The sequence below is a fragment of the Egretta garzetta genome, unplaced genomic scaffold (genome assembly GCF_000687185.1).
Source record: "Egretta garzetta isolate BGI_Z169 unplaced genomic scaffold, ASM68718v1 scaffold688, whole genome shotgun sequence".
NCBI lineage: Eukaryota > Metazoa > Chordata > Aves > Pelecaniformes > Ardeidae > Egretta > Egretta garzetta.
This window is the reverse complement of record NW_009260514.1, coordinates 35,459-47,496: the sequence shown is the minus strand read 5'-3', so window position 1 is coordinate 47,496 and position 12,038 is coordinate 35,459. Positions and strand designations below refer to the sequence as shown.

The 12,038-nt window shown below is 45.0% G+C and overlaps 1 protein-coding gene across 1 annotated transcript; it reads right to left on the bottom strand.

Moving 5' to 3' along the window:
- Positions 1–1,209: 1,209 nt before the first annotated feature.
- LOC118452870 (parathyroid hormone 4-like) lies at positions 1,210–3,964 on the bottom strand. The gene is made up of 2 exons (XM_035900139.1): positions 3,313–3,964; positions 1,210–2,299 (listed from the first exon to the last, which is right to left on the bottom strand). Exons 1-2 carry the CDS (start codon positions 3,399–3,401, stop codon positions 1,897–1,899), a joined length of 492 nt encoding a protein of 163 aa, XP_035756032.1. The 5' UTR covers positions 3,402–3,964; the 3' UTR covers positions 1,210–1,896.
- Between the last annotated feature and the right edge of the window lie 8,074 nt (positions 3,965–12,038).

Genomic DNA, 12,038 nt, shown 5'->3' with positions numbered 1-12,038 from the left:
GAGACCCCACCTGGAGTACTGTGTCCAGCTCTGGGCTCCCCAGTTCAAGAAAGATGAGGAACTCCTAGAGAGAGTCCAGAGGAGGGCAACTAGGATGATAAAGGGACTGGAGCACCTCCCCTAGGAGGAAAGGCTGAGAGAGTTGGGCTTGTTCAGCCTGGAGAAGACTGAGAGGGGACCTCATCAACACGTACAAATGTCTTAAGGGCGGAAGTCACGAGGATGGAAGCAGTCTGTTTGCAGTGGTGTCCAGCAACAGGACAAGGGGCAATGGGTGCAAACTGAAACATAAGAGGTTTCAGTTGAATACAAGGAAAAACTTCTTTACTTTGAGGGTGCCCGAGCCCTGGCCCAGGCTGCCCAGGGAGGTTGTGGAGTCTCCTTCTCTGGAGATATTCAAAGCCCACCTGGATGAAGTCCTGTGTAGATTGTTCTAGGAGAGCCTGCTCTAGCAGGGGGGTTGGACTAGATGATCTCCTGAGGTCCCTTCCAACCCTTGCGATTCTGTGATTCTGTGATCGTTTCAGGGGAGGAAGGGCTCCCACGTCCCAGCTCAGCAAACACTGACGGGCAGTGAGACCCGATTGCGTCTCAGCTCTCATCTGCTCTCCAGGAACATCTGAAACCGTCGGCTTGGGTAATGGTTTGGCTGGGCTTGGGAATCTAATGGGGAGCGCTGAGGAATGGCGTGACGAAAGAAATGCAATTCCATAGCCACCCCACATGTGTGGAGATACTAGCAAAAGAGGATTTTGCTTTGCTTTGGTTTATTTACATGTCTACAAAAAAAGCAAGTGCAATGCAGAGGGTGAAAAAGGTTTTTATTCTTAACAACATCAAGGAGTTCTTGGGTTTTAATCGCTCAGAAATACCTTCTGCACATGCAGTTGAGGTCTATCAGCAACAGAGGAATTTCAGGATTTAAAACAGCGTGTAGAGACCCTACATGATGGGAATGCTGATATGTTTGTAACACACATGACTGAGATTTTATTTCTGAAAGACTTTTTGCAATTAAACTGGACCTTGCTTTGCTGAGATGGAGTGGGTCAGTTCAATACTAAAGTTGAATAGCAAAATCACACGCTGCCTCTTTCAGGAAACGCATGTGGCCTCATGCAGCTGGTTTTCTGCCGAGAAAATCTGGAGCAGTGTGGGAGCTCTTGGAGAGGATTTCATGTGAACAAAGACAAGGTAGGAAGTCTTGAAACAAAAGGCTGAACAAATGGCGACGCTGGAAGCTGATTCTCATCTCTTCCACCAGCAGAATAAGGTGAATGTCGAGGGCTTTGGCCAGGAGGGTGGGGGTCACTGTCAACTTCTACCTCTGTGGCCTGGCAAAAGTTTGCCACCCTGAAGGAAAACCCGAGGGATGAGAGGCTGAAAACATCCTACATGCTGGAGAAGCAGGAAATAACAAACCTTTGGACCTGAAGTATAAGGGAAGTCACGGCTAGAGCAGAGCAGGGCAGAACCGCAGGCAGGTGTGAAGTGGAAGAGAATCTGTATGAGGAGGTAACTGCTGCTTCAGGAGTCAAACCATCAGACTGCAAGTGAGCCTGTGAATATGCAGATGAATGAACCAAACTCCCTGCTACGTGTGGCCTAGAGGAGCTACAAAGAGCTGCCACGGCCCTAAGAAACAGAGAGGGAGGGCCCTGCCACAGAAGGAGAGATTCTGGCTGGTGACAAAGGACCCCATGGCACAGCCACAGTGCTTGGCCTGCCTGCTAGGGAGAGAACCTGGGGCCTGGTAAGGGTCTCTCTCTGTTCAACACCTAGGAGTAGTTAATGGAACAAATGGATGTTATTTTTCTTTTGCAGTTCACCTTTGCACTAGAGCTTTTCCTTACAACATCACGTCTAAAGCAATGGATGGACTGAGCTGGATTGGGGCTAGTGGGATAAGTTCTGTGGCTGGGTGCTAGGATTTCTCTTGCTGCCCAGCTCTTTGATTTGAAGGAGGTCAAAAAGGTCTTGTGGGTTCCAGTTACTCTTTGGGGTCTTCACGTACTGCAGCAAATCCAGCTGCTTTAATGGAGGGAAGCCCTGCTCTTCTTCCGTCAGTTCCAGCAGCTGCTTCATCAGGCTCGAAGTCTCATCTCTGCTGATGCTGTTGTAGAGATCTGAGGGATCTTGGCTCTTCTGAGAATCCCACAGGGCATTCGAAAGAGAAATATCCCTGCTGCTGGCTGTGTGCACGCTACCTAGGGCGTTGTGGAGCCACATCAGGCGCTTCAGCCCTTGAAACGCCCTCCCTTTGTCATGCATGAGCTGATGCTCCGTCACTGCCCTTTTACTGCAAGGGGAAGAAAGAGTTAATTAGGGAACAAGCACAGCTGGCTCTAAGCTCTTATTTCAGATGTGGCTGATTTGCATCCATCAATCTTGGATGCTTCTCTAAGCTGAGGAGGGAGCAGTGGTGGTGTCCACCCCCGAGGCCAGGCTAGCAGTGCTGGTGCCCGCAGCCAGCCTGACCCTCGCAGCCCGCAGCGGGAGCGCTCCCACGCAGCCCAGCTCGGGCAGACAGTTCCTGAAGGCGGGAAGCTGAAACACTCTGTCATTCCCACAGGGTAGACCTTGAATCGCCTGCTCGGTTTGTGGGGTTTTTTTTAAAAAAAAAAAAAAAAGGCAAACTGGGGAGACAGTGACAAAATTACCTTAGCAGGATTAAAGAGCTCTTACAGAGATTTGGTCTTTCCCAAATTTGGGTTCTTTTCAGAGGTTTAAATACCAAAATAAAATTCCCTCTTCATGACCTTAGTGTTCTAGGATTGTTGGGTTTGCTTCTTTCCTTCCAGAGCTGTACATCAGAGGTGATTTAACTGAAATCAGTGATGTCCATGAAGTGAAAACAAATCCTTATTTTCTTCAGATATACCAAAAATTTTGAGCCAAATGTGACTGGGGAGGGCAGGCTAATTCTGGGATGCAAACATTTCTGGATTTCAGGCTCTTTCGATAACAGCTAACTGCAGCTGTAGGCTCCCCCTGCAGATTTGGATCTGAATGGGAACTTAAATATGGAATTATAGTATGTGCCATTGCCATGGCTTGCGTTGAACATCCTTACGTGGTTTGCTACACTGTGTTTGAAAGCGTCAACTGAAATGTATACGCTACACATCTAAAAATGCAATTGGTCTAATTCTATACTGCATACAGGGTGATGTAAAATGTTGCCCTATCAAATGTATAGAATTTTCCTTCCATCATATCCTGGAGTAAATGACAGCAGTGGAGAATACAGCCCATTAAATCAAAGGCAAGCAGTCTTCTAATGATATTAAGTAAAAGGGTGATATTGCTTACTTTTCGGTGTCTTGACACGTTGCAAAACAGGCAAAAAAAAGAATTGCCAAAAACATAACCATCTGCAGAGATCTCTGGGGCAGGAACATTTTCTCTCTTCTTTAAATCTGCTCCACAGGACAAGAAGCTGACGGTACGATCAGAAATCTTTTCTCTGTTCTTCCTTTCACCTGACAAAATGAATTTCAGCCTTTAAGCACTGGTAAAAAGCGGAGCATTGTACTATGGTACATCATCCCCAGACCTCCCAGAACATCCAACATGTGCATTTGTAACATACACCAGTAAGAGACGAATAGATTTCACAGATATTTCTAGATTTCCTTGCTAAGAGTCCTAAACCTCCTTTTCCACTGCTGCCTCTATACTACTGCCCACTCTTGCGCATTTGCGAGCACAGGAGAGATCATTTCCTTTAAAACTGGCAAGAGACGTTCCTGCTAAAAACTTAGCAGAACTCTAACAAAAAGATGAGGATTGCAGCCTAAGAAATCTGTGACCAAAAGAAAGAGTTTAAGATCGGACCATGCAGATCAAGTTGAAAGTTGTACTCAGCCCTGGGATTTGGACCGTTAATAATACAGCCTTTTCCACGAGCGATGCAAGTGCTGACATCCAAATCTGTCACTGCATGAGGATGATATTAGACTGAGACTGGATTTCTTTTCTCTAAAAAAGTGGATTTCTGGCTTAGGGAAGTGACAACTAGAAAATGTAATTGTGCAGTGATTATTTTCACCTAATTAGTACCTGTATTCAGTTACGTACCTGCTCCTGGCTTTGGTACGCCTCTATCTACCCATCCTTTCAACTCCACCGCTCCTTTATCGCCAAGTCTATCGCTAAAATTTCTGCATTTTTCACACTAATGACTGTACCCTGCTTTTAAGATTGGCTCCAGCCTGTCCCTTAGTTATTTACTAGCAAATCCTGTATTAACTGTTACATCAAAACCTAAATGGACAACAAAACAAAAGTTGCAGCATTTAAATTGTCATGTAAGAATAGTAAGGTTATGTTCCCGTATAATGAGGCTACTGATTTTTTGAAGAAATGCTTCTTTATATGCAGAAGCAGTTTGGGTTTATAAAAACCTCAGCATCTCAAATGACTTTTCATTTTCCTAACTTCAATATTGAATTGTCAATGACTGGCTAGAAAGGCAAATGATATCATACGTTTGGTTGTAACAATTAAGCTTGTTCTTAAGAAAGTCTGCTCCACTAATTGCTGAAGTAATTTCCTTGGACAATACCTTCAAATGAAACTCGGCATGAAGGAACAAATAGGTACTAGGTCCAATTTAAAAATGTCTGTATTAAATGCAGATCTATCCACATAAATGTACATATAGATATATGTGTATTTACACGCTGTATGATATTTTAGGTTACGCTGATGTAGAACCCCTGCTCATGCATAATGGATAAGCTCTACCTTCCTATTGCAACCAACAATAAACTATGTATTAATGAAAAAGCATCTTCCAGTTAGAAAAGTAACATTATCCACTTACTGTTGATCTTGTAGAGATCGCGGTGAAGTTCTGATCTCCACAGCTGTGTCTCTTTGCCAGTCTTGCGGTGACGTTCCAGTTGCAATGACAACAAGTGCCTCGCACCATCTTTTATAGCTGCCCAGAAACGAGAGAAACAATAGAAATGATCTCTACAGCACTTTGTGACTAAGACCTTTCCTCTCGTGTCAGTGAAATGAGACAGCTCCCTGTTTCCAGTGATAATCTTGGATTCTAAAATGTTCTGTTCAGCTGTGACTAAGGAAAAGATCACAAATTTGCAGTCAGTTTCTTATTCCTTTGCTGCCTCTCCTGTTTTGTGAGAACTTTTTATTCTAACACAGCGTTCCTGTGCCCCAAGACGATGGGAAAGGGATATTCAAGCCTGCTGTTCCACTGCTGGTCAGGAAAAATGTCTCTGGTATGCAAAAGAGATCTCCCTCCTTTGTCGTCCTCATGGACTTACGTACAGGACACTCATGTTGTGTAGGAGGAATCTAAATCAACAATACTGATGAACTCTGTTAGGCCAGTTATCATATAGTCAGCAAAATGGGACCGTTATTCACAGAAAATCTGAGGAGTTGGTAAATAAGATCCCAGTGGATTTTAACGTTCAGTACAAATTTCATTTAAATCTGTTGATTGTACAGTAAAGATGGTTGGTTTAAATCTTTGGAACTGCGGAGATACAGAGAAGATTTATCAACTGACTGAACAATAAAAATGCAAGTAGCAGCTCAGGCAATAAGCCAAATTCTGGTACGCTTTGAAACCCTAGGAGTTGATGCCATGCAAGGTTTGGCATTCACTTTAGGATCTCTAACCAGGTAATTTCAACAGAATTTGGATACTCAGGATGTGGCTGGACCACTAGGCTGACACACTAGTCTGCTTAAGAGGACCAGTTCCTACTTCTCAAAGTGAAAGAAAGTAAATGTGTTTGTCATCTGTGAGGAAAAATTCCCTGGAAAGATTAAAAAGGTAATTTGGCTAGTGTTTCCTTTCACATAGGCACAGCCATACCTTCCCGTTAAACCCAGTCTCAGGTGGACGCAAACATATTGTCCAAATGGAGACAGGCCCTATTAGCAGTGCTCGCATGACCTCATCTATTCTCGCAGCTTCTATGGCCATCAAATTGCTTTTTATTATATTCCTCATGACAGCTTATTTTGAGCCCCGCTATTTCAGAGCAATCAAAGAAGCGTTCCTGATTTCATTACGCCAGTCCCAATTGTTAAGGAGAGTGTCACTCATTAAAGAGAACAAAGTGTATCGCCAATTAAAGATGACATTTGCTAAATGTTGGTGAAACAAGGGCATGCTTCACATCTTAGTTTCCAGGGTAGCAGTTACACTGCAGTTACACTGAATTATCTGCCTGCGAAACCAAGGTTTCTTAGTTACATCTGCAAGGGCTAATAAGCGTTGGCCAAAGTCATGTCCAAAACATCTGGTCTAATTCATCCTTGAACTTTTTGAGTCTCTATTTTATAATGGGTTTTCATTGAATGCAGTTACTGGCGTCTCCAACGGAAGAACTAATGTGGCGTTGATGTGAGTGGCCGTGGGCAGGCCAGAGACGCTGCCAGGGGATCAGTGAATGGGCACTTGAAGCATTCCATAATGGCCAAACCGCATTGCCGTGGCTATGCTCTTCCCCTGGATATTTCTTTCCATCCGAGGACTTAGACGAAGTCAAAATAACCCTGGACATGACTTTGTGACATCTCCTTGAGAAGCATCTGTGAGGACAGACTGCGCTGAAGTGACGATAGATCTTTGAGGAGCATCTGGCACAAAGACTTACTGGGACCAGCAGCGCAGTCGGGAAGAGATGCTTGCAGGGATTGATTTCCACGGTTTGCAATATTTCTAAAGGAAGTGTAAAATGGGTTGAATGCACAGCTTATACCACAGCCATGCACATAGCAGTATTTCTAACTATGAGTGGAACGTTGCTAATTTCACAAGGAGAAATTGCACAAAGAGCACAGATATTTTTAGCTGGTATAGATTAATCTCTGCAAGAGCCCTGAACAGCGTAGAGCCGACTAAGAGCCCATTTTGCCAGGGGAGTAACCAGCAAGCCCAGCTGATGGGAGTTTGGTTACCTCGCTTGGCCTCCCTCCAAGCACACTTGGAGCCATCAAAGGTTTTGGCCCTGGCTTCAAAGCCTTTGCTCCCACCCTCTGGCTTTTCCTGGTCCTAAGGCCTGACTTCGCCGTGGAGGCTGCCTTTGCTGTTCAGTCACCTTGTTCAGTGGGAGTGTTTGAGCGAGGAGGGCTGTGCAAATAATGGTTTCCCAGTGAGTGTTTCTTTTGTTTTGCTTTCCAGTCCTCTCCCCAGGGAGCCAGGTGGGGGAGGAAGGGAATATGGCTTGCTGCAGAGCTGAAAGAAAAAGGAAGGAGAAAGCCTGGAGGCCCAGTTGAGGGGGAAGAAGGAATGGGAGGAGGGAACAGAAAGCAAAGCAAATGTGCAAAGAGCCTCGTTAGGGCAAGGGGGACCCTCTTGCCTGGGGTTTGAAAACTTAATTAAAGAAAGACTACAGCATCAAAGGGATCCTCTATCCTTAGGGAGGTCGACAGACAGATCTGATGAATTTTGTCTACGTGCTGTTCTCTTATTCACCAGTAACAGGAGTGTGGGCTCCAGAAGGCTTCGTGCTTCTCTAATGTAAAAATCGACTGGTTTTTTGGATTGTTTTGGGTTTTTTTTCCCCTAACTGCTCTTAGCCTAACAGACTAAAATTCTCATGAGCTGTTCAGTGCGGCGTGTGGAAAGAAAGACACCGCCCTGTTGAGAGGAAACTGTCTGACCACACTTGGATGGTAAATATAGTTCCCCTGAGCTGCTGGTGAAGCAGCTGCTAATGAATGGCTGCTCACCCTTCCTGGCCTCCCTAATTGAGAGATCAGAGGAAATAACACCTCGCAGCAAACCCAGAGGCCACCAAGCCTTTTGCACCACCACACCCATGTCACTCGGCATTACGGGGGCCATCAGCAGCCCTCTGCCCTGGGGAGGAAGGAGCCAGCAGCAGCACCGCCTCGGTAACCATTGAAAGGAGATGAAATTCAGCTCCTTGAGAGAGCAAGCTCCAGGCTTCCCCTCTGTTTGGGTGCTTATAATAGCTCTTCCATACCACCTTCTTATTGCTGGGGGGGACAGTCTGGTGCGATCCAGAGAGGCGTAAGTAATCACATTGGGGGGGGTAGGCTCCAAGGCCAGCGTCTAGGCTGCATGGGCAGTTTTAAATCCTGGCCCCTAATCCATTACATACTGCATCATCCCAGGGAGAACTCCCATCTTCCAGGGGATTCAAATTCAGAGTTGAACAGCAGTGAGTCAGGCTCACGCTTTGAATTTTCCAATTTTTGATTTCAAGCCAGATTTCCAGAAGTGCCCGGGACTCACAGCTCTATCTGAACACAGTAGCAAGGGTAAGTGTTTTGTCCTGCAAAACCTGCCCTGGAGCCAAGCCTGAGGGTGACTCTTTCTTTTTCCTTCTCAAAATAGTCTCCAGAGGGAGTATTTTCTGTGTGCAAAAGGAATTCAGGTGAAGCCAAGACCTTTTTGCTGCTTCTCTAACATCCACCGAGCTTTCTGAGCTTATCCCTGGTCCGACAGTGTTGCCATATGCCTGGACAAGCCTGCCAAGAACCTCGACTGAGCAGAAACAAAATAAAAGGAGGGGTATCCCCCGGTGTGGTGGGGCCTGAGGAGCTGGCTGGGATCTGCCCCTGGGAGAGGAGTGCCGCCACCAGGTGCCCACATCAGGGTCTGGCTGGGCCGGGGAGGAGGTGGGCAGTGGGTGCTGACCCCAGGGCAGTGGTTCAGCCCTGTATCCTGCTTGAGAAATGGGGGCCCTGAGGTTACCTGGGAATCAGCCATCTTGTCCCCAAGACAAGAGGGGGTGCCCAGTTGCTAATGTCTGCAGGACCAAGAAGGTATTTCTTAAAGGACCAAATTGGCCAAGAGCTGGTTTGGATTTCTTATTTCTAGAGCCGGCAAATGGAGTACCGGCCCCGAGGGAGAGCGGTGTGTCAGTCTAGTCTGCCACCATGCAGAGGTCGTGGGGCTCCCAGCACAAGGCCTGGGGTTGTAATCAATACCCAGCCCTCGGATGAAAAAGATGCAGAAGGAGGTGGGACCCCAACAACAGCAGAAGGCTCACACCTGGAAAGCTGGGGGTGAAGGTTGAGGAACTAAGAGTCTTAAAATGACGTCATTCAAATACATGGACGTCTTGCTAACTAATCCCGATGTGCTTGAGTCTTGGAGACATGCTGCGTCCCTGCACTGGATGCTGAGTGTGTTAGTTTAAATCTATGATGTATAAATTACAGTCTCTTGTTTCATTCTCCCTTTACTTAAGGGCTGAGGCACAGCTAAAAGCTTTCACCGTGTACAAATTTATGCATTTTAAAAGCAAGGGAATAAGGGACAGGGACTTGTACCCTGTAAACAGAAGAGCAGTTGTGGCAGGAATAAGCTTACGCAAGCTGGTGGTAACATATCTAAAGATCAGACAAGTGTAAGTCACTATCTCTCTAAAAAATAGCTGTGAAGATGAGTCTATTGGCAGGATGTGAAAATGGGTTGAATCCACAAGAACTTCACAAGCAGCTAGCTGAGGTGTGACTACGTGCGTTCAGTTTTGTGACTGCAGGCTTATCCCCTCAGACCAGTTCCTGTTGTGTACATGTAATGATGTTTCCTAGCAAAAGACCTTTCTGTAGATACAATCGTGCCAGTAAATAAGTATTTTTGCTAATGACTAGTTTCGCTTGAAGAGCAACTCTAAGAGATCCTGTTGCTGGCAGAAGTACTCTTTAGTAAATCTTGTCCGTCTCCCTCAGTATCCCTTAAATTTGGCTCACATGGCTGAGGTTTCTTCCAAACCATAATGGCTAGAATATGTGCATTTTCTTACACAAGGTTTTAATCTTGGAAACCATGACAGCAGCTTGAATAGAACACCTTCATGTCGGTGCAGTCGTGAATTCTGGCTGGTAGATAACTGTGTTGCACTGTAATTGTGCAGGCGTTAGGTGCCTTTTCAATCTCACCTTGGCCCACCTGTTTAAAGGAGATCTGGTTTTGTTTGTAAGGTCAATGTTCTCTCCTTCCTTTCATGGAAAATCTGATGGACCTAAAAGTTCTGTACATCTCATAAATACCAGACAGGAATGGTGTTTTCTTACTGCAAAAGCAAGAGAGTTGCAGCAGGATTTTTCAAACCATCTTATAAACTTGGAATAAGGAAGAAAGTAACGTAACATGGTGCAGCTTTCCTGTAGGTGTATATGTACACATATATAGTGACACTCAGAGCTGATTCAGGGTATCATCTTTCGGAGGACAATCAAATTGCTGACTTCTGAATTACTGCAGTGCCATGTGGCTGTGTTGGGGCATCCTAAAACCGACGGTGGAAATACGTTGGGTTTTTAGCTGAGTACAGTTGCCTCTGTTCTGACCTCTGCCTTTTGTCACAGTTAGTTGCCACATTCAGTGAAAATGGATGATGTTTGGATGACATGCTTTTTATGGTATGTGATCTATAAAGCATGGTGATGGGCCTAAGCCCATGTAAGAAGTACCTTGAATAGGACAGGTAGTGTGTCCTAGATGAGTGCTGAGCGCCCTGTTTACTTTGCAGGAGGCAAATCTACTCCTGAATAAATCATTTGTTGCCAAGTCTGTCATCTGTAATTATTTTCCTATGTCATGTGTAACTTTGGTAATGAAGTTAAAAGATCTGTTAAGATTACAAGGTTGTCTGAGTTGCTCTCTAAACTAATGTTCAGTGTGTTTTGCTTTCTTTTTTATATATATTAATTATTGCAGAGCTTAAATAGTATTTCAAATGTATTTTATGTTATATGAGGCAGGGTCTAGTTAATGTTGCAAATGCCAGTTGAGAAGGGAGGCAAGCATGGGAAATCACCATCTTAAAGAAGCCATGAAGTGAAATGGCTGAACAGCCCCAAGTCAGCTTCAAATTATTTCCTTTGTGTGCCTCAGGAAATTAACCGTCAACTAATTTAGATTACAATGCATTAGATTTCTTTAATTAAAAGCAGGTAACTGTCAGATAATTGCACACATGATAAAGATACTTTAGAGCATCAGTTACCTCAAAATCCTTGTTTTTCTGTCCCTTGGCCAATTTTTGGGAGGATTTTACTGAGAAGAGGCTCTTAAAAATTATGAGGGATGCTGCAAAAGATTTTTGAAAATTCTAATTAATTATATGAGCTGGCTGTATTTAATTCCAGGTTGTATTTTTTTTACATGCTGGTACAATTCTAGTAGACTGCAGACGCCCCATCCTTTGCATGGTTCCTGCTTTGAAAACACAGTGCACACGCATTAATTTGTACTCAAAATGCCTTATCACAGATAGTATTACTTGTACCAGATAAATCTGTCTTGTCTGGCCAAGTCAAAAAGGTGAAGTCTGGATTAAACACAACCTACGGATATGGCTGCAAAGTGACGCTTTGGGAAGTTACTGCAGCAACAGCCCTGGCTGGGTTCCTCACACGTTATCTGATAACCCAAAACAAGGGTTGTTATCAGCAACCCCTCTGGAGCAAGTTATTTTTTTAACTCATTGTAAAACTCATGGTTTATGTCCTAGCTAAATCAATGGGAGTTCAGTAAAGCACATCAACACCACTAACAATACCCTCTGTAACTAAAATTCCTCAGTTCAAATCCTCATTTTCTATTGAGCGCTGAAGAAAAATCACTTCCTTCTTTTGTGCCTCAGCAGGCAGAAGGCCAGACAAAAAATTTACCAAAACCTGTTGGTTAACACCGGGTTGCTCTACACCTTTATTTAAAGCCCCTGCCCATGGAGAGAAGTAGCTGTTACCGAATCGAAGCTTTCATACATGTAAAACCCTACCTGATGAGGGGATGATGTTTAAAAAACCGGGCCTGAATGCATCCTACTGGCTTACAGAGACGTAACAAGAGAAGAAAACCTTCTTTTTCCTTTTTAGCCCACAAAACAGCCTCCTTGTGCGTGCTGCCGTTTCCTGATTTCAGGGACCTGAAATCTTCCCTCGATCATCGGTTTCTAAAGCGAATTTTTGGGCGAGAGGAGCAGCCTCGGTGCTCCCGCCGCTGTCCCTGAGGAGGAGCCCGCCCGCCGCCCATTTGGGGCCGCGCGGAGGCGGCGGGATTAAGCGAG

Excerpts from the sequence above, each read along its gene's own strand:
- LOC118452870 (XM_035900139.1), bottom strand. The coding sequence starts at position 3,401 with ATGTTCCTGCCCCAGAGATCTCTGCAGATGGTTATGTTTTTGGCAATT. Across the intron at positions 2,300-3,312 it reads ACGTGTCAAGACACCGAAAA|TAAAAGGGCAGTGACGGAGC; the intron begins GTAAGCAATATC and ends TTCCCCTTGCAG.